This window comes from Balaenoptera borealis (genome assembly GCF_965194805.1).
Source record: "Balaenoptera borealis genome assembly, chromosome: 4".
Classification (NCBI taxonomy): Eukaryota; Metazoa; Chordata; class Mammalia; order Artiodactyla; family Balaenopteridae; genus Balaenoptera; species Balaenoptera borealis.
The window spans coordinates 105,706,734-105,727,335 of record NC_138861.1 but is presented as its reverse complement, the minus strand read 5'-3'; the positions used below and the strand labels follow the sequence as shown (position 1 = coordinate 105,727,335).

General features: G+C 42.5%; 1 protein-coding gene across 6 annotated transcripts in view; it reads right to left on the bottom strand.

Moving 5' to 3' along the window:
- FAM184B (family with sequence similarity 184 member B) overlaps positions 1 to 20,602 on the bottom strand; it is a 121,934-nt gene that overhangs the window by 49,331 nt on the left and 52,001 nt on the right. For 5 of the 6 annotated variants that reach the window (XM_082391861.1, XM_082391862.1, XM_082391865.1 and 2 more), the window contains exons 2-7: positions 17,696 to 18,448; positions 16,781 to 16,952; positions 15,591 to 15,730; positions 14,816 to 15,022; positions 6,622 to 6,732; positions 4,676 to 4,783 (exon numbers count right to left, since the gene is read on the bottom strand). In XM_082391861.1, coding sequence (XP_082247987.1) covers positions 4,676 to 4,783; positions 6,622 to 6,732; positions 14,816 to 15,022; positions 15,591 to 15,730; positions 16,781 to 16,952; positions 17,696 to 18,448 — 1,491 coding nt within the window. The remainder of the gene's footprint in view (positions 1 to 4,675; positions 4,784 to 6,621; positions 6,733 to 14,815; positions 15,023 to 15,590; positions 15,731 to 16,780; positions 16,953 to 17,695; positions 18,449 to 20,602) is intronic. The other variant, XM_082391864.1, reaches the window with a different exon arrangement.

Sequence of the window (20,602 nt, the reverse complement as noted above, 5' to 3'; positions counted from 1 at the left end):
TTGCTGAATGGATACAAAAACAAGACCCATATATATGCTGTCTACAAGAGACCCACTTCAGACCTAGGGACACATACAGACTGAAAGTGAAGGAATGGAAAAAGATATTCCATGCAAATGGAAATCTAAAGAAAGCTGGAGTAGCAATACTCATATCAGATAAGATAGACTTTAAAACAAAGAACGTTACAAGAGACAAGCAAGGACACCACATAATGACCAAGGGATCAATCCAAGAAGCAGATATAACAATTCTAAATATATATGCACCCAACATAGGAGCACCTCACTACATAAGGCAAATGCCAACAGCTATAAAAGAGGAAATTGACAGTAATACAATAATAGTGGGGGATGTTAACACCTCACTTACACCAATGGACAGATCATCCAGACAGAAAATAAATAAGGAAACAGAAGCTTTAAATAACACAATAGACCAGATAGATTTAATTGATATATATGGGACATTCCATCCGAAAACAGCAGATTACACTTTCTTCTCAAGTGCACACAGAACATTCTCCATGATAGATCATATCTTGGGTTAACAAATCAAGCCTCAATAAATTTAAGAAAATTGAAATCATATCAAGCATCTTTTCCAACCATAATGCTATGAGATTAGAAATCAATTACAGGGGGAAAAAAACCCATAAAAAACACAAACACATGGAGGCTAAACAATACGTTACTAAATAACCAAGAGATCACTGAAGAAATCAAAGAGGAAATCAGAAAATACCTAGAGACAAATGACAAAAAAAACACGATGATCCAAAACCTATGGGATGCAGCAAAAGCACTTAAAGAGGGAAGTTTATAGCAATACACTCCTACCTCAAGAAACAAGAAAAATCTCAAATAAACAATCTAACCTTACACCGAAAGGAACTAGAGAAAGAAGAACAAACAAAACCCAAAGTTAACAGAAGGAAAGAAATCACAAAGATCAGAGCAGAAATAAATGAAACAAAGAAAATAATAGCAAAGATCAATAAAACTAAAAGCTGGTTCTTTGAGAAGATAAATAAAATTGATAAACCTTTAGCCAGACTCATGAAGAAAAAGAGAGAGAGGACTCAAATCAATAAAATTAGAAATGAAAAAGAAGAAGTTACAATGGACACCACAGAAATACAAAGCATCATAAGAGACTACTACAAGCAACTCTATGCCAATAAACTGGACAACCTGGAAGAAACGGACAAATTCTTGGAAAGGTATAACCTTCCAAGACTGAACCAGGAAGAAACAGAAAATATGAACAGACCAATCACAAGTAATGAAATTGAAACTGTGATTAAAAATCTTCCAACAAACACAAGTTCAGGACCAGAGAGCTTCACAGGTGAATTCTCTCAGACATTTAGAGAAGAGCTAACAGCCATCCTTCTCAAACTCTTCCAAAAAATTGCAAAGGAAGGAACACTCCCAAACTCATTCTACGAGGCCACCATCACCCTGATACCAAAACCAGACAAAGATACTACAAAAAAAGAAAATTACAGACCAATATTACTGATGAATATAGATGCAAAAATCCTCAACAAAATATTAGCAAACAGAATCCAACAACACATTAAAAGGATCATACACCATGATCAAGTGGGATTCATCCCAGGTGTGCAAGGATTCTTCAATATGCACATATCAATCAATGTGATACACCATATTAACAAACTGAAGAATAAAAACCATATGATCAGCTCAATAGATGCATAAAAAGCTTTTGACAAAATTCAGCACCCATTTATGATAAAAACTCTCCAGAAAGCAGACATAGAGGGAACCTACCTTAACATAATAAAGGCCATATATGGCAAACCCACAGCAAACATCATTCTCAATGGTGAAAAACTGAAACCATTTCCTCTAAGATCAGGAACAAAACAAGGATGTCCACCCTCAACACTATTATTCAACACAGTTTTGGAAGTCCTAGCCACAGCAATCAGAGAAGAAAAAGAAATAAAAGGAATCCAAATTGGAAAAGAAGTAAAACTGTCACTGTTTGCAGATGACATGATACTATACAAAGATAATCCTAAAGATGCCACCAGAAAACTACGAGAGCTCATCAATGAATTTGGTAAAGTTTCAGGATACAAAATTAATGCACAGAAATCTCTTGCATTCCTATACACTAACAATGAAAGATCAGAAAGAGAAATTAAGGAAACAATCCCATTTACCACTGCAACAAAAAGAATAAAATACTTAGGAATAAACCTACCTAAGGAGGTAAAAGACCTGTACTCAGAAAACTATAAGACACTGACGAAAGAAATCAAAGATGACACAAACAGATGGAGAGATATATGATGTTCTTGGATTGGAAGAATCAATATTGTGAAAATGACTCTACTACCCAAAGCAGTCTAAAGATTCAATGCAATCACTATCAAATTACCAATGGCATTTTTTACAGAACTGGAACAAAAAAAATCTTAAAATTTGTATGGAGACACAAAAGACCCTGAATAGCCAAAGCAATCTTGAGGGGAAAAAAACGGAGCTGGAGGAATCAGACTCCTTGACTTCAGAGTATACTACAAAGCTACAGTAAACAAGACAATATGGTACTGGCACGAAAACAGAAATATAGATCAATGGAACAGGATAGAAAGCCCAGAGATTAACCCACGTACCTATGGTCAACTAATCTATGACAAAGGAGGCAAGGATATTCAATGGAGAAAAGATAGCCTCTTCAATAAGTGGTGCTGGGAAAACTGGACAGCTACATGTAAAAGAATGAAATTAGAACACTCCCTAACACCATACACAAAAATAAACTCAAAATAGATCAAAGACCTAAATGTAAGACCAGACGCTATAAAACTCTTAGAGGAAAACATAGGAAGAACACTCTTTGACATAAATCACAGCAAGATCTTTTCTGACCCATCTCTTAGAGTAATGGAAATAAAAACAAAAATAAAGAAATGGGACCTAATGAAACTTAAAAGCTTTTGCAAAGCAAAGGAAACCATAAACAAGATGAAAAGATAACCCTCAGAATGGGAGAAAGTATTTGCAAATGAATCAATGGACAAAGGATTAATCTCCAAAATATATAAACAGCTCATGCAGCTCAATGTTAAAAAAACAAAAAACCCAATCAAAAAATGGCAGAAGACCTAAATAGACATTTCTCCAAAGAAGACATACAGATGGCCAAGAGGCACATGAAAAGCTGCTCATCATCACTAATTATTAGAGAAATGTAAATCAAAACTACCATGAGGTATCACCTCACACCAGTTAGAATGGGCATCATCAGAAAATCTGCAAACAACAAATGCTGGAGGGGGTGTGGAGAAAAGGGAACCCTCTTGCGCTGTTGGTGGGAATGTAAATTGATACAGCCTCTATGGAGAACAGTATGGAGGTTCCTTAAAAAACTAAAAATAGAATTACCATATGACCCAGCAATCCCACTACTGGGCATGTACCCAGAGAAAACCATAATTCAAAAAGACACATGCACCCCAATGTTCATTGCAGCTCTATTTACAATAGCCAGGTCATGGAAGCAACCTAAATGCCCATCAACAGAGGAATGAATAAAGAAGTTGTAGTACATATATACAGTGGAATATTAGCCATAAAAAGGAACGAAATTGGGTCATTTGTAGAGATGTGGATGGACCTAGTGACTGTCATACAGAATGAAGTAAGTCAGAAAGAGAAAAACAAATATTGTATATTAACGCATATATGTGGAACCTAGAAAAATGGTACAGGTGAACCAGTTTGCAAGGCAGAAATAGAGACACAGATGTAGAGAACAAACATATGGACACCAAGGGGGGAAGGTGGTGGGGGGTGGTGGTGGTGGAATGAATTGGGAGATTGGGATTGACATGTATACACTGATGTGTATAAAATGGATGACTAATAAGAACCTGCTGTATAAAATAAATAAATAAAATTAAAAAAGGAAAAGAACAAACTATACCTGTAAAGTGCATAACAGTTGCCTAATAGAAAACACAGCACCAGATGTTTAATTCTATTACTAAATGTCCACATTGTGTTAAAGCTATTTGTTTATATATATTTCTCCCGTCTAGCATGTAGCTCAGAGGCTGGCACTTGTTATGTATTTCACAGATGACTGCAGAATGAACGAAGAACGTGCATGTTGAGTTGAATCAAGTGGAATTGATACTAATCAAGGTTCCTCCTGCAACTCTATGTAGGAGGGGTCTGTACTTCTCTCTAGAACTAAGCTCATGGAGGGATCACGGTCTAGACCCAGGAGGGTCAGATGAGAGCCGAGTTTCATGGTGAACCAACCCAAGCTTCTCAACATGCACTTGAGGGGGAGTTATGATTACTGTTATGCTTCATGCTGGGCAGAACCAAAGACCCCCCTCTAGTCCAGTGCCCCTTGATCTGCCAGCCAGGCTGCTCTCAGAGAGGGAGAGAAGAGTCATCTGACAAGCCCTGTTCTTTTTCACACCATGTGGATAATTACTCAGAACTCTATTTTTGTCGTGGTTTTTGCAAATTGATTTTATAATGATTTTTTTTTCAGGCATTTTGGCAGCTCTAAGGGGGGAAATAAAAGAGCCCATTAATGCCAGCGTGTGTCACTGGGGACACCAAAGTGCTGAAAAGAAGAAGAAAAATCTCCTTAATTAAAGCAGAAAAAGCTAGAGGTTACCTGGGTCTCTAAAACGTTGCAGTGCTGGCAGTCCAATTCTTGGGGCCATTCATTGCCTCTCGGGGGATGTACATTATTCTGTTGGATAAATTCTTCCAGCCTTAAAACCTAAAACAGAAGAATAGAAACATTCAGCAATGAAGCAAAGTCCTATCCCCCGGCTGTGGTCATTAATCTGGGACTCGTTCCCTTGGGTCAATCAGTTCTGGGGACTGTGCCCCACTAGACAAATCCCAGACATGCTTCTAGAGAGGCCATTTCTAATTAGCTAGTTGCTTCATCTCTCCAGAAGAAGATGAGCCTGGCAGGTTTACAATATTCCACACTTCTCTTTAAATTATTCACATCCACTAACTATACCAGAGCTGTAGCATGGTTTCCATTAGTTTTCATACCGTTCCTGGAAGGCCACCCTATTTTTTTTTACAAAGTTAGTTGGTAAAGAAATGGAACAATATTTAAGAATTACACAGATAATATGAGAGAAGAATGGCTAGAAGCTGCTATTAAATTGTAAAGCCTTAATTATGATTATTATTAACCAACTAATTGTAGAGTGTCAATTAAACAGACTGGTTTCCCTGCTCTAGACTTTGAGAAGAACAAGGTCAATAACCATAAAGGAACCTCCGATGTTGCTAAAACTAATGCTCCTCAGGCAGCATGCTAGGTGTAAAGTGGGGAGGAGAAGGGACAGAGTGAGAGCAAGATAGTAAGATCATAAAATATCGTCCCTGCCTTCAAGGAGCTGTCATCTTATGGAGCAAACAGATGCATGTTTACAATCACAACAACATTCAGTAGACACATGTACAATATATAAGAGCATCATTAATGGTGTGTTTGCTCTGTGCCAGGCACAGGCCTAAGCATTTTACAGTATTAACTCTTTTAATTCTCCTAACAATTACTATGAGGTAGGCACTACTGCAGAGAACTTACAGCAATAAACTCTGCCCAGGGAATTCCAGCACAGTGGTAAGGGCACTGAAGGATGAATAGGAGTCTGTCAGTGGCAAGTTCTTCTCCCTAGTAACACTGTCCACAACGCCTTTAAACTTTGAACTTGGTCCCTTGGTGGTTTGGACAAGTGGGCCCAAGAAGAAAACTCCATTGTTCAGCTGGTTTACATCCATTCCTTACCCTGTTCTCCTTGCCTGCCTCCACCAGGGAGGCCTGACAGCTAAATCCTTGCTTTCCCAGGCTGGCCAGGTCGCACAGATATTACCAATGGGAATAGGAGTCAGCTGGGGGCTTCTGCGCATGCTTTTGTTTTTCTGATGAAGTGGGCAGGCCTGGTCATCCCTGCCCCTCCTTCTTTCCTGCTTTAACTTTGGACATGACAACTGGAACAGTGACAGTCATTCTCACAGCCAAGGGGAATCTGAGCCAACTTCTCCTCCGTGCAGTGCTAGGAACCTACGATGCATTTAGGGGCCATGAAAATATTTTCATTTCTTTCAAAATCAGAAGAAAAAACTGCAGCCTGGCCATATTCACCTTTATGACAGTGCAGTTACAAATTATAATTTTTAATTCTTTTTGATAAAGAAAAGAGCCCAGGAAGGTAGAAGTATCTAATGCCCAGGACACTGATAACACAGCCGGGCATGGGGAGAGGGCAGGACCAAGATGTTTGCAGATTTTCCAGGCCTAATATCATTTAGCCACAGAATCAACACCAGCAGCCTCCTGCTTCCCTCTTTTATGTGTGACATTAAGCGCCTCTTTGTTAAGCCTCTATAAATCAGGCTCTCTGTTATTTGCAGCTGAATTTATGCCCCTGAGACAGCCTTCCTGTCAGGATGAAGTCTTTTTCTTCCTTCCAAGGATGCTAAATGTAAGGAGGTCAGGGCAGCTTCCCAAGATTCCTAGCATCTCAGTTCATCAAAAACTCCTGGAGCCCAGAACCATCATTCCAAGAACCGCTTTTATCCGGGACTTACCTCAAGCAGTGAATTCTGGAGCTTCACACTTAGGGCCTCTTTCTCTTCTTCCAGATGCTTTATGTCATTTTCTGATTTCTTCTTCACTTCCTCCAACTGTGTTTCTACTTCCTAAATGATGAATGGAAGAGTTAACCACACAAGCCACGAAAACGTGGACGGGACACACCCTGCCTTACTCCCAAAGGGGTTCAAAGAAACTCACAAGAGTCATAAACTACTACAAGAAAACATAAATTAGAAATACATGAGAAAGTCCAAAGAAAACAGGTGCTAAATTCACACCACAAAGTCGAATATATACTGGGGGGGTGGGGGCAGAGTAAACCCCTGGCTTTAAATTTTGTGGTGTCAAATAAGAAAAGAGAATGCTCATTACTGACACAATTCTCACGGTTCCATAAATCAAAAAGCCAACTACATCCTCAGTTGCAGGGAAATATCAAAAGCAGAGTGAAATTTCTTCTTTGGCCTTCTCAACAGCATCCTTACTTTAGTCAAAATGATGGGATTCATAGGGCTGCTTCCTCCATGGTCCCTCCCCACAGCCTCATAGTCTCAGCACAAAGCAGATCCAGATAAAAGAACATTCTGGAGCCCATGTGAGTGGTGCAGCTGCATTTTAGCTGAGTGATCTTGGGCACATTTCCTAACCTCTCTGTGATTCAATGCATTACTTACATGCTTAGCACAGTTCTAGGTACATAGTAAGGGATCGATAAATGATAAGTAGTACTATTCTTACAGATGCTTACGCTTTCTGATCTAGCTTAATACCTGGGGAAATTTTTCAAGTGTCTAGAGCAGTGGATGAAATATTCTGTTCCTCATAGCTGAATTTTAGGTAGATATTAAGTCATTTATTTGTTCAACAAATATTTATTGAGACCTACCATGTGCTTGGCACTGTTCTTGAAGCTGGGGATAAAAACAGACAATATGCTTACTCACCAGGAGCTCACATTTGCGTGAAAGAGATAGGCAGCAAAGTCAACAGCTATAACGCAGTAGATACCATGTTGGATGGTGATAATTGATTACAGACCTTTATGCTCTAACTAGAAGTAGATGGACATATTAGCAGTTGACATTTACTGAGTGTGTACCATTTTCTGGGCGCTTTTCACAGATCCTCTCATTGATCCTTATGAAAACCCTATGAGCTAGGTAGTATTGTTAAAGCTCATTATACAGATGAAGAAATGAAGCTTGAAGAGGTTAAACAACTTGCCCAAGGTCATGCAGCCCATATGCGGAAGAGTCAAGATCCAAACTCAGGAAAGGATGACTGCTTGGCTGTGCTTCTTCCCTGCCTGCATGGGTCCAGTTATACGTGGACATTTTTCAACAGTAAATACTATAGTGCTACACAGTCTTTGGTTGGTTGAACCTGTGGATGTGGAGGAACTGCAGATACGAAGGTCCTACTGTAAGTTATACTTGGATTAACTCCCACGTTGTTCAAGGGTCAACTGCAGAATGAATGGACTTTATGGCTGATTGAATGTGAGGGATGACAGAGAAACTATGGATTTCTGGATTTCTGACTCCTGGATTTCTAACCTGAGCATCTAAAAAAGATGCTGTTACTGATCATCTGGATGACACCTTTACACTTCCTATGGGGCCAGCCCCAGGCTAGGCCAGTGGCCCTGGGGTGGCACTTAGCATTGTCCCTGGGGTCAGTCATTTAAAAGAGAAGAAGAGAGGGCTGTGATTAGATTGTAAGCGTCGCATGATGTGGACACTTAGCCCATGTATAGTGTCTTCAGTAAATCCACCATCTCCTTTTGCAGGGCTTGTTGCTTTGGCGAGTTCATTTTCTGAAGATGATAGATAAACTTTTTGTTTAAAACAAGTTGAGATAACTTAAGCAACCATCAGAAATAAGGCCGTCCCCTCAGCAAAGATTCTGATTTTCTTTTACTTCATTATTTAGTCCCTCATTCACAGAATCTTTTATTGAACAGAAGTTTTGTTTAATGTGCTTATTGGTGCAGACACTCGCTAACTCTGCCAAGGCATGTTCACTGTAACAAGCACAGTGGAAACCCCCTGCGAGAAAGACACTTAGCATAAAGCAGTGGCTACTTCTAATCTTGCACAGCCTAATGTCCTAGGGTATATGTAATCAATCACAGCTTCAGCTGTTGCCTTGACAAATGGACCTAAAGGGAAAAAATTTCCCCACAAATTTCCTCAAGTGACCTTGAGGATTTCAAAAGGAAGCGTTAACATTCTCTTCCTAATTTCACATGAAGCAAATCCAATGGCTGGTAAGAGGCAAAAGCAGGACTCCCACCCTTTTTCTGCTTTCTTGTCTAGATTGTCCACAATTACTGGCAGTTTAAGAAAAGACACACAAGGGAGCCACTGTGACGGGAACAACAAATAAGCAGCCACAGGAAATCACCAAGCAGAGATTTCAGTTGGCATTTTAAAGGAAAACATGTTAACTTTTTTCAAGAAGAAAAATTACTCTTTTGTATGTATTTATAATAAAGTTCCTGGTGTAGCTGAAAGAGTAAGCCAGTACAAAGCCTGAAATGTCACTCAGAAGGGGAAGGCAGAAGAGATAATGATCTTAAAATTTCTACACTGTACAAAAACTATAACCCACAGCAAAACATTGCAAGTAAACTACACTTCAATTAAAAAATATGAATACAGAAAAAAACTATAACCTACAGACCCAAGACGTCCAATGAACCCCAAACAGAAAAACACAAAGAATATCACACCATGACATATCATAATCAAACTGTGATATGATAAAGAAAAAAGTCTTAAAAGCAATCAGGAAACAAAAAGGTACACTATGCACAGGGGAGAACAGATAAGAGTGGCTACCAACTTTTCATCTGAAGAAAATACAAACCAAAAATTTTTAAAGGTTGAACAGCATCTTTAAAGTGCTGAAAGAAAAAACAACTGTTAACCTAGAATTTATATCCAGCAAGATAACCTTCAAAAATGAAGGCAAAATAAAGACATTTTCAGACATATAAACACTGAGAGAATTTGCTGTGAGCAGACTGACACTACAAGAAACATTAAAGGAAGTTCTTCAGGCCAAAAGAAAATGATACCAGATGGGGCGCTTGAATATGCCAAAGGAATGAAGAGGGTAGCAATGGTAAATTAGAAAATATAAAAGACTTTAGTTTTCTCATTTAAAAATTCTCTCTAAGAGATAATTGACTATTCAAGGAAATAGAAAAGCGATGTAGAGTTTATAACATATGTAAAGTAAAACATATGACAACAACTTCACAAAGGTTAGGAAAGGCTAAATAAAAATAGTGTGCTGCTGTAAGGTTTGTACAGTGAAGTATATATGTATTGCTTCTCCGTACAAACCTTATAGCAACACAATATGTATGAAGTAACAGCATATTATTCGATGGCAGACAATGATAAAGTCGCATGTTATAAATCCTACAGCAACCCATGGCACACCATCCCCTCCCCAAAAGAAGGATATCTAACAAGTCACTAGTGGAGACAAAAAAGGGAATACCAAAAGCTATATATTCAAGTAATCAAAAATAAACAGAGTGTGTGTGAAAAAATAAAAAATAAAAAAAAATAAACAGAAAAACAGGCAAAAAGAAAAAAGATGTGACAAATAGAAAAAAAACCACAACTCAGCAATATGGTAGACTTAATGATAATTGCACTGAATGTAAATGGTCTAAATGACCCTCAAAAGTCAGACTGCCAAGATGAATAAAACAGAAAATCCAGCTATCCTATTTGGGTTGGCCAAAGAGTTCGCTCAGGTTTTCGTAACATCTTACAGATCCCGAACAAACTTTTTGGCCAATCCAGTACAAAAGCACTTTGACTAGAAAGACACAGGTAGGTTAAAGGTAAAGGAATGGATTAAAATAGACTGTAACACTAACCACAAAAATGATAGAATGTCCGTATTTTTATCAAAGTAGACTTCAGGACAAGGAATATTCCATAATGAGTAAGGGGCCAATTCATTGAGAAGACATAATAAGCCCAAATGTGTATGTACCTCATAAATAAGTTTGAATTTATCTAAAGCAAAAACTGACAGAACTAAAAGGGAAAATATAAAAACTGACAATTTAAATTTGAGATTTCAATACTCCTCTCTCAATAATCAACAGAACAAATAGAGAAAAAATTAGTAAGGAAATAGGATACTTGAACAACACTATCAACCAACTTAACCTAATTATCATTTATGAAACACTCCACTCAAGAGCAGCAGATCCATATTCTTTTCAAGGGCACCTGGACCCTTCATCAAGATAGACCATCCCCGGGCCATACAATAATATGAGCTAATTGAAAAGGAAAGAACAGAATCTGTTCTTTGATCACAAGAGAACTAAATTAGAAATCAGTAACAAAGAGATATCTGGAATGGTTCCAAATATTTGGAAATTAAGCAACCTATTTCTAAATAATGAAGAGTATTTTTGGAGTTGATAGAAATAAAAAGTTGAAAAGAATTAGACAAAATCATTCACATTCACATTAATACTGAAATTAGAAAGTAGAGGCCTAGAATGGTTTGGGGTGACTTATTTAAGGTTTGACAATGTGGCTGCTTCCCCAGCACAGCACTTCTTACACACAGACTTGACAGATGGTTTGAGTGCATGTCTTGTTCCTCCTTCCAGACTGTGAGCTCCCTGTAGGCATGGCTGATTCCTGTATCCCTGCATTGCTCAAAACACCAAGTATGCATTCAATGAATGATAAATAAACCATAAATGGACATTGGCAGGGTGAAGACCTGAAGGCTGCTCTCCAAGGCCCAGGGCAATGTTTATTCTGTTCTGCTACATAGACAGAGGGCAAAAGTTAGTGGCCTTGGAGTCAAGGCAGCCCTGACTCACACCCAATTCATGTGATACTCAAGTGACTTCATTTCCCAGGTTCCTCATCTGTGAAATGGGAAAACAACCCCTGCCTACAGGGCTGAGGTAAGAATTAAATCATGGAGTGGAAAGCTGTTGTTCCTTTTGGCTGCCCAGCCTCTGATCCTTCTCTGAATGTTTGAGAAATTCTCCATCTGATACATCAGAGCCATCCTTCCACCACACAACCAGAAAATGTCAGACTTACCTTCCCAGACTCCCTTGTGACGAGGGCATGGGCACGTGATTGAGGCATGTGATCAAGGCATGGGACCAATCAGACACACCCACCCCGGATTTTGAATTGGAAGCCATGGATACGTACAAGCTGGAGTCATAAAGGATCTGGCAACTGAACTTCCCAGGGGCAGCAGGGGCAGCCATTCTACAGCAGCTCTGACTGACGGAACTTTCCGTGATGACAGAAATGTTCTAAGATATAATGTAGCTAATGTGTAGAAATCCCTCAACACCGTGCTATCCAGTCTGGGAGCCACTAGCCACATATGGCAACTGAGCACTTGAAATGTGGCTAGTTCCACTGAGGAACTGAATTTAAAATATTATTTAATTGTAACTGATTTAAATGTAAATAACCACATGTGTCAAGAGGCTACCATATTGGACAGTGCAGTTCTGCAGGCAACATCCAGGGCCCAGTGTTGGTGGTGTCAGCTGTGTAAACAGAAGGTCTGGGCTCAGACGTGGCAGCAAGGGTGTCTTCATCACTGAGTAGCTTGCCAAGCCCAGTTCCCTGGTTTTCCAGAAAGCTTTTCATTACCCTTTACTAAATTCCTTTCTTACCTAATCCGCCCAGGGTGGGTTTGTGATGCTTGCCACCCAGAATCCTAAGTGATACAAATGGGGTGTAGAATGCAGCAGTGTCTAGAACAGCTCAGTGAGGACTCAATAAATCTTTCCACACTCTCCTAGGAATCAACGTGGGCAAGTGCTAATTATAGGACGCGTACTCTGCTCTGTCTGTGAAGATTAAGTGGTAATATCATCTAATCCTACAGACAGGAAAGGCAGATAAACTGTCTGGGTGAACTCCAGCCCATCTCCTGTGGCATCTTTTTCAGGTTAAGGTAGCATTCAGGATACACAACATACTTATACTCATGGGCCCAAAGGAACAGTGTGCGCTTAACTCTAGAGGGGAAACTGGTATCTATTTTAAGTCCACGAACACCAGATCTGGGACCTCTTCAAGCTTTTACCTTCCTGTAGTCTGCATGGCCAAAATTTATATAACTTACATCCTCAGTTTGTAGAAATGACCATAATTTTTAAAAAGAAAATAAAAAACCAGGAGGAAATGCAATTTAGTTCTACATGATTCATTTCCCAAATGGATCCATGCCCCTGATTAAAGCTGAAGTGCGATTTCTACACTCAGAGTCAGGCTTGGCTGACAAGTTACCAGGGCAACCTGTAGCTCTGGGAGAGCTACTGTCCCTCCCACTGATTGTGGCTCACGATGGAAAGCGGGTTCAGCTACGTGAGGATTGGATTTGTGCAACCAGTCACTGCTCATGGGGAGGAAAGTGCTTTCAATACAGCTGCCTCCCAATCTGTGCAGGGATGGGAAACCACAGGCTCTGGAGTCAGGCTGTCAGGTTTTAATGAAGCTGCACCACTCACTGTCTGTGTGAGTGGATACATAACATCTTTGAGCCTCAGTTTTCTCATCTCTGAAATGGGGACATGAACACTCATTTTGTAATCCTGTTGGGAGGATTAAATGTGTTCATAAGAGTAAAGTGCTTTATAAAGTATAGTGGACACTAAATAATATTATCACACATGATGTCATCTAATGCACATGGTAACTAATCACAGCCACCGTTTATCAAACTTTTGCTACATGTTGTGCACTAAGAGTTTACATATAAAACCATATTTAGGGGCTTCCCTGGTGGCACAGTGGTTAAGAATCCGCCAGCCAATGCAGGGGACACGGGTTCGAGCCCTGGTCCGGGAAGATCCCACATGCCACGGAGCAACTAAGCCCGTGAGCCACAATTACTGAGCCTGCACTCTAGAGCCTGCGGGCCACGACTACTGAAGCCCGTGCGCCTAGAGCCCGTGCTCCGCAACAAGAGAAGCCACCACAATGAGAGGCCCGTGCACCACAATGAAGAGTAGCCCCTGCTCACTGCAACTAGAGAAAGCCCGTGTGCAGCAATGAAGACCCAATGAAGCCAAAAGTAAATAAATAAATAAATAAATTTAAAAACCACCGTATTTAATTCACATAATAAGCCCCCAAAGTATTTATCCTTATTTTCAAAATCAGGTTTCAGAAAGATTAAGTGACCTATCCATGGTAGTAAAGCCAGTGAAAGAGTCAGGACTTGGACCCAGGACTAGACTTTCGTAAGTTCATTTATTTATCCAACACATATTTATTGAGTATCTACTACTCTTCACCACCACACATTGCATTCCTCAGTGATATATGATTATCTTTCAGTGAAAACTCATAGTGATAATGCAAGTTCTTAGATTAGAAAGAAGCCTTCTTATAATAATTAAAGCACCACCTATGCTCACAATAATACTGATTTACTTCACTCTTTTCCTAAAGCGTTCATATACATTTGTTATTTGCTTTCCTCAGCAAACACGAGGGATGATGCTTTGCATTCCTTCTCAGCAGGAAACGCCCCCTTTGGTGGGAAGTTGGAACAGTATTCAGAGGCTGAGAAACTTCTCTCCCACTGGTTAATTAATTACCTTCATCTACCTAGTGCCTCTTACGCCCCAGGCACTATGATCTGCTTTGTTTTTTCACGTGGATTACCTCATGCAATCCTCGCAGCTCCTCTGTGAGGTGCTATTATCACCATCTGTTTTATAAATGAGTAACTTGGGGCCCCGCAGAGTTTCCCTGTGAGGAGCCCAGGTTAAATAACTTTCTGTGGTCACAGAGCTAGAGGGTGGCAGAGCTGGGATTTGAATCCAGGCAGTCTGCCAGGCCTGTGTGTTCACTTCATGTTATTTCTCTCTGTTTTTGCAGATTAGAGGATTTGAATTTCCCTAAGTTAAACACTCATATGACACAATTCCACCCCATGTCAACAACTCTAGGCCCTATTGTCTCACAGCCCTGGGGTGCCCTGTCTCCTCCTGAAGACTGAACTCCCTCTGATCAGAGAACTAGCTGAGATCTATATACAACAGGAGCTCAGTAAATGTTTGAGGAAGGAAAGAAGAAACAAAAGAGGAAAGGAGGGAGGTAGAGGCAAGGAAAAACAAACGGAACGGTTATCTCTGAAAGGGGATTTCACCTTCTGTAGCCTCTGCCTCTCAGCTTCCACTGATGAGCGAACTAATTGGATTTCCACCGTGTGCTTCTTCACCAGGTCTTCTAGGCGCTTCACCAGCTGGTCTTTGAGATGTTTCTTCTCCTCTTCTGTCTGATCTTTGATTTTACGAAGGTCTTCTTCATATTTTTGCTTCATATATTCTGTCTCAATACATGCCTCCTTCTTGGTCTATAAAAAGAAAAAGGGCTTGTAAAACTGCCAGGGTGGGGAGAGGAGCAGGAGATCACCATTTCTCTTTTATGTAACTTCTACAATGTTGATTACTGATTTCAAAGCATGTATCACAAGGTACAATAAAGTTTATAAAATCACATGTTTGATATCTGTAAGAGACTTCACTTTATCCACCATCAGAAAAGGGCTTTTTGGAGTAGTGTATCTATTGTCATAGGATCAGATATTCCAGCCCATACTATGGTGGTTTCTAAAAAATGCTTTGTTTGTTTTGACTGGGAACATAGAGCAGGAATCTTAAGCAAGCTTCCAGTTTCCCAGGAGCTAATGATAAGGAGTTGGGAGAATTCTGCTACATTCTCAGTCTCCTAGCTTGACATGCAGTGACATGCAGTTGGCAGGACGTTGGCTGGAACTTCACACCCACATATCCACCCCTGAAACTATGGGACCTGTTGCTTCCAAGTGGACCTGTCATGGTTTGGGGCTGGCCTCCATCTGAAGCTCATTCCAGCAGAGCCCCCTGTGACTGCTCCATCCCCAGGGCTGGGTCAGACAGTACCTGTATATCGGTGCCTCCTTTCGTGCACGGACACTCCTTGGGAAAGTTCTGATCCTGCTGAGGATGGAGACTGCAGGCTTCCAAATCATTCTCTTTCCCTAGGACTTCATTCTCTGAAACTCTCTCTGTCTTCATGTCATCTGCAAGTACAGTGTCAACATCATTGGGAATGCCCTTGGCCTTGGCCTCATGCCTGAGGCCTCTGCAGTTGGGTCGCCATTCTGCTATTCAACTGTTTTGCCCTTGACTCCCCTATGTAATCCCTGCTCCATGGCCTTCTGGCCTAAAGCATGGTCCAAGTGGTGATTGTCACCTTTGCCCAAGCAGCATCTTGAGTTCAAATAGTTGTCCGGCTCTCCCTTCTTAAACTAGTCATCTTCAAATTTTTTTGATTGTGCTTTCCACAGGTTAAAAAAAATTGAGGACGTTCCTGGATATATGTACATTCAAAGGATTTAAATAAAGAGATTTCAAGTATAAGACAAAAAATAAATATAGTTAGAATTGCTCAGTTTCTTCCCCTATGCCCTACTTCTGAGACCACTGCTGTAAACCCTCCATACCCTCTGGTTCCAACTCGGACTTTCCAGCCCGAGGTGATTTCTTCTTTCCCAGACACCTCACTCCCCTGCTGCCTGGGCCGCACCCATGAGAGCAAGGCATGCTGTGGGCTGTAAAGTAGCAGTCCCATAAGCTCCCTAGAGGCAGAGCCTATGTTTTGTGCCTTTGTTATATCTCCCAGTGTCAAGCTGATGACACTGTACACATTCAAGAACTTTCTGGTGAGGGAGCTCAGTGGAAAGCACTTTGGAGTCAGATAATCTAAGACTCAAACACCACCTCTATCACCAGCCAGTTGGCTGGCCTTGAGCTAGCCACGTAACTTTCTCAGCCTCATGTCTTCATCTGTGACATGGAATGCTGACAATACCTAACTCACAAAATTATTGGGAACACCCAATAACATCACTGTGTGAATGATGATAGAGTATAAAGCGTTGTCTGAGTCGGGAAAAGCCAGAGCTGAGAAGTTCAGGCACTATGGTGGATCCAGTGGAGAACTTTCTGGGGGCCAGACATCCTTTTGCATCATGCCTTTTAAATACTCAACAGGCAGGACAGATCAAATAGCCCTGCCCTCCACTCTGCTCCCTCAACAGTCTCAAGGGTGCAAGCAGCGTCAGGCCAACCTTTGCTGTGTAAGGAAATAGTTCCGGGCATCTCACCGCTTTTCTGTGTCACATGACACTCCTGCAACATCAGCCTGTCTTTGGCAATAGCCAGCTTCTCCCCAAGTTTTCCTGCAGTGCTTTTCAACTCTGAATTCTCCTGTCGAGCCTCCTTGAGCTGCACATCCAGGTCCTAAACAGACAGAAAGGGTCTCATTTCTCTTGTTACAGTTCTGTGTCGAGACATCCTATGTACATCAGATCTGAAAAGTGGGTAAGTGCACAGCATATGCCTTTAATCTCTGGAATTCAGTGGCTCAGGGTTCATCAAATCACTACTCATCCTCTGATTGGCTGTGTGACTTTTGGCAAGTTATTTAACCTTTCTGTAGTGAGGATCAAATGAGATAAAGTGTCTGGGACAGAAAAAAAATGCTCAAGGAGTATGAAGGATACTAGCTGCTGTTACTTTTAGAGATGGGGCTCTGTGAGTCTGTGGGCCTCATGTAACTGACTTGTCAATGGTCTGGCTTTCCACAAATACGAAGCCCCAAGGATGTGTGGACAGCAAGTTGTTATGGAGTGAGTGGGGGCTTTAGAATTAGGCTGAACTGAGTTCAAACACTTTGTAGCTGTGTGCCCAGCTAGGCCCATCGTTAAGCTTCTCAATTTCAGTTTTATCTTCTCATCTCTAAATTGTAAGTCTCTCAGCTCTCAGAGGACAGGGATCAAGGCCTGCCCACAGCCCCGGCCTGGCACATAGTAGGTGTCCCATACATACTTGCTGAATGAACGTAGTTGAACTCCATGGAGGTAATAATGCTCGCTCTGGCCGAAGTCAAGGGCTTTGCGCAGCGCGTGACACACAGTAGGTGTTCGATACTAGGGGCCATGCTTAGTCTCCCATCTGGAAGGTAGGAAGAGTCCCTGCTTTACCTGGACGCGCTCCTTCAGCTTCTGGGCGTACTTCTTCAGGTCACTGATCTTGCGGCCTCTGTGCTCCAGATCCCCTTCTAGCTTCCGGACCTGGGCCTGCAGGGCCGCCTCCTGGGCCTGGAAGCTCTTCCGGAGGTCGGTCTCCTGCCCCTGCCACTGCCACAGGGCCTCGCTCACCGACCGCTGCATGGCCTGCCGGACCGCCTCGTTCTCCCGCTCGTACGCGGCCTGCAGCTCCTCAGCCTTCCGAGCATAGCCCTCGCTCAGCTGCTGGTTCTCCGCTCGCAGCCGCTCCGCTTCCAGCAGGACCTCCCGCATTTCGGGGCCGCAGCCCGGCTCGGCCGGGGGCTCGGGACCCTCCGGGGCGAGCCGGCCCCACCGGGGCGCCTGGTGGCCGCTCAGGTGCCGGAGCCTCTGCTCGTAGTCGGCCTTGAGCTCCAGCATCTCCCTGGAGAGGGTGAGCAGCCGCTCGGCGTGCTCGGCCTCCACCCTCAGCTCCCTCTCCTGGGTCTCCAGCCCGCACGCGGCCGACCGGGCCAGCGCCTCCTGCGTCAGCCGCTTCTGCAGCTCCAGGGCGCTCTCCAGGGCCTGGATGCGCTGCCTCAGGGCCTCCTCGCCCGCGCGGCCCTGCGCCTGCAGGAGCCTGGCCTCCGTCTCGGCCACCGCCTTGCGCAGCTCCTCCTGGTGGGCCTCACGCAGCGCCTCCATGCCCGCCTCGGCCTCGTCCTGGCGGGTGTTCAGGGCGTAGATCACCTGCGGGAGGATTCGCGGAGCCGGGTTAGCGGGAGGGGCGTGGGTGTGATCGAGGGGCCACGTGACCAGAGAGGGCCGTGACCCTGGCGGTGACGTAGGCTGATCCCCACGAGCTGCACCTGAGAAGAGGATTTGAGTGGAAGTGATTTATTAGAAACTGTGCCCAGGAGAAACCGGTAAGGAGTTCCATTGGGACCTCTGGGAAGCACCGTGGGAATCCAGTGAAGGGTCTGAAACAATCTGGGACGCAAACAGAGCTCCTCAAAACCAAACCAAAACAAAATACAACGAAACACTAGAAAATAGAATCCAGCAATGTAAGAAAAGGATTACACACCATGACCAAGTGGGATTTATCCCAAGAGTGCAAAGTTGATTTAACATCTTAGAATGGGATTGACATATATACACTACCATGTGTAAAATAGGTAGCTAGCGGGAACCTGCCGTATAGCACAGGGAGATCAGCTCTGTGCTCTGTGACGACCTACATGGGTGGGATGGGGGCGGGGGGCGGGGGGCGGGCAGAGAAGGAGGGAGTCCAAGAGGGAGGGGATATAGGTATACATATAGCTGATTCACTTCACTGTACAGCAGAAACTAACACAACATTGTAAAGCAACTATGCCTCAATTAAAAAAAAAAAAGACAGAGAATAAACAGAAAACCGAAAATAGTAAAGAAAAAAAAATCAATGTGACACACCACGTGAATAACATAAAGGACAAAACCCACAAGATTGTTTCAACAGACACAGGAAAGCATTTGACAAAATCCAATACCTCTTCATAACAAAAACACTGACCAAACTAGAAAGAGAAGGGAACTCCCTCAACCCAATAAAAGGCATCTATGAAAAACCCACAGCTAACATCGTACGTACTCCATGGTGAAAAACTGTTCTCCATAACTTCAGGGCTAGGTGCTGAATACACACATTCAGAATCTCAGAAAATCCTCAAGGCAGCCCTGCAAAGTTGGTATTTTTCTCCCCATTCTAAGAATGAAACATTGAGGTTCAGAGAAATTAAGCAACTTTTTCAAGGTCACAAGGGATAAGAAGATTCGAATAACCTGTGCTCACAGCATGGTACTGCACTGTATCTCACCGTCCCACTTGAACATTCATTCATTTACGCATTTACTGAATATCTCAGATGTGCCATGTTCTGTGCTGAGCACTAGGAATATGTGCTGATCAATAAGGCAACTGACGTTGCGACCTCAAAAATATTATAATTCGTCAGGAGAGTCTGACAAGAATATGGTCAGTTTCGATGCACTAAGCGCTACGAGAGGGATCAGCCCCACTTACTAGGGAAACAGAGAGGGAAGGTCTAGTAGAAAAGACGACTTCCCAGAAAAAGGGAGCCTTGTCTCCTCATCCTTGGGGGTGACCAGTTCCCTTTTACACGTCAACCTTCATGTGGGTAAGAACAATATGACTTCTGTGTGTTGTATCATAGCACTTGGTATGAAGTTGAGCACACGACCGGTTCATAATAAGTATCTATTACGGTACTGTTGCTGGTCATCAGAGATTCATGCTTTCTTTCCACAGAGTTGCTGCAGAGGAACAGCCACCAAGCAGAGACCACATTTCCTAGTCCCCTTGCATCTAGATGGGACCATATGACTAGTGATTGCCAATGGAATGTGGCCAGAGGTGGATGTGCGTCATCTCAGGGGCAACGCTGGGGTTAGGGTTAAGGGGAGGGTTAAGAAGGAGGCATGTCCTTTCTGGTCTCTTTTTCCAACTGCAAACTTATTGTGGAGTGCAAGATGGAAGGTGCCTGGGTCCTCAGTGACTGAGTAGAAGGCCACCTGCCCACCAGGAGCACTGGCCTTGATCTCTACACGAACAAGAAATAAACTATTGTGTTGAGCCTCTGAAGTCTTGATATTTATTTGTTACAACAGCTATGATCACCCTGGGAGAACTTACAGGACTCAGAATATAGTCATACTCAGGGCTATGATTAATTATAGAGAAAGGATACAAAGCAAAATCAGCAAGCAGAAAACAAGCTTGGCAGTGGTGGAGGTCAGCGGGGAGTCTGGAGGAAATGAGGTGAAAGCTTGCAAGAATCCTCCGCAAGTGGAGTCACACAGGACTTGCTTAATTTCCCCAGCAAGGGGGTGTGACAACACATG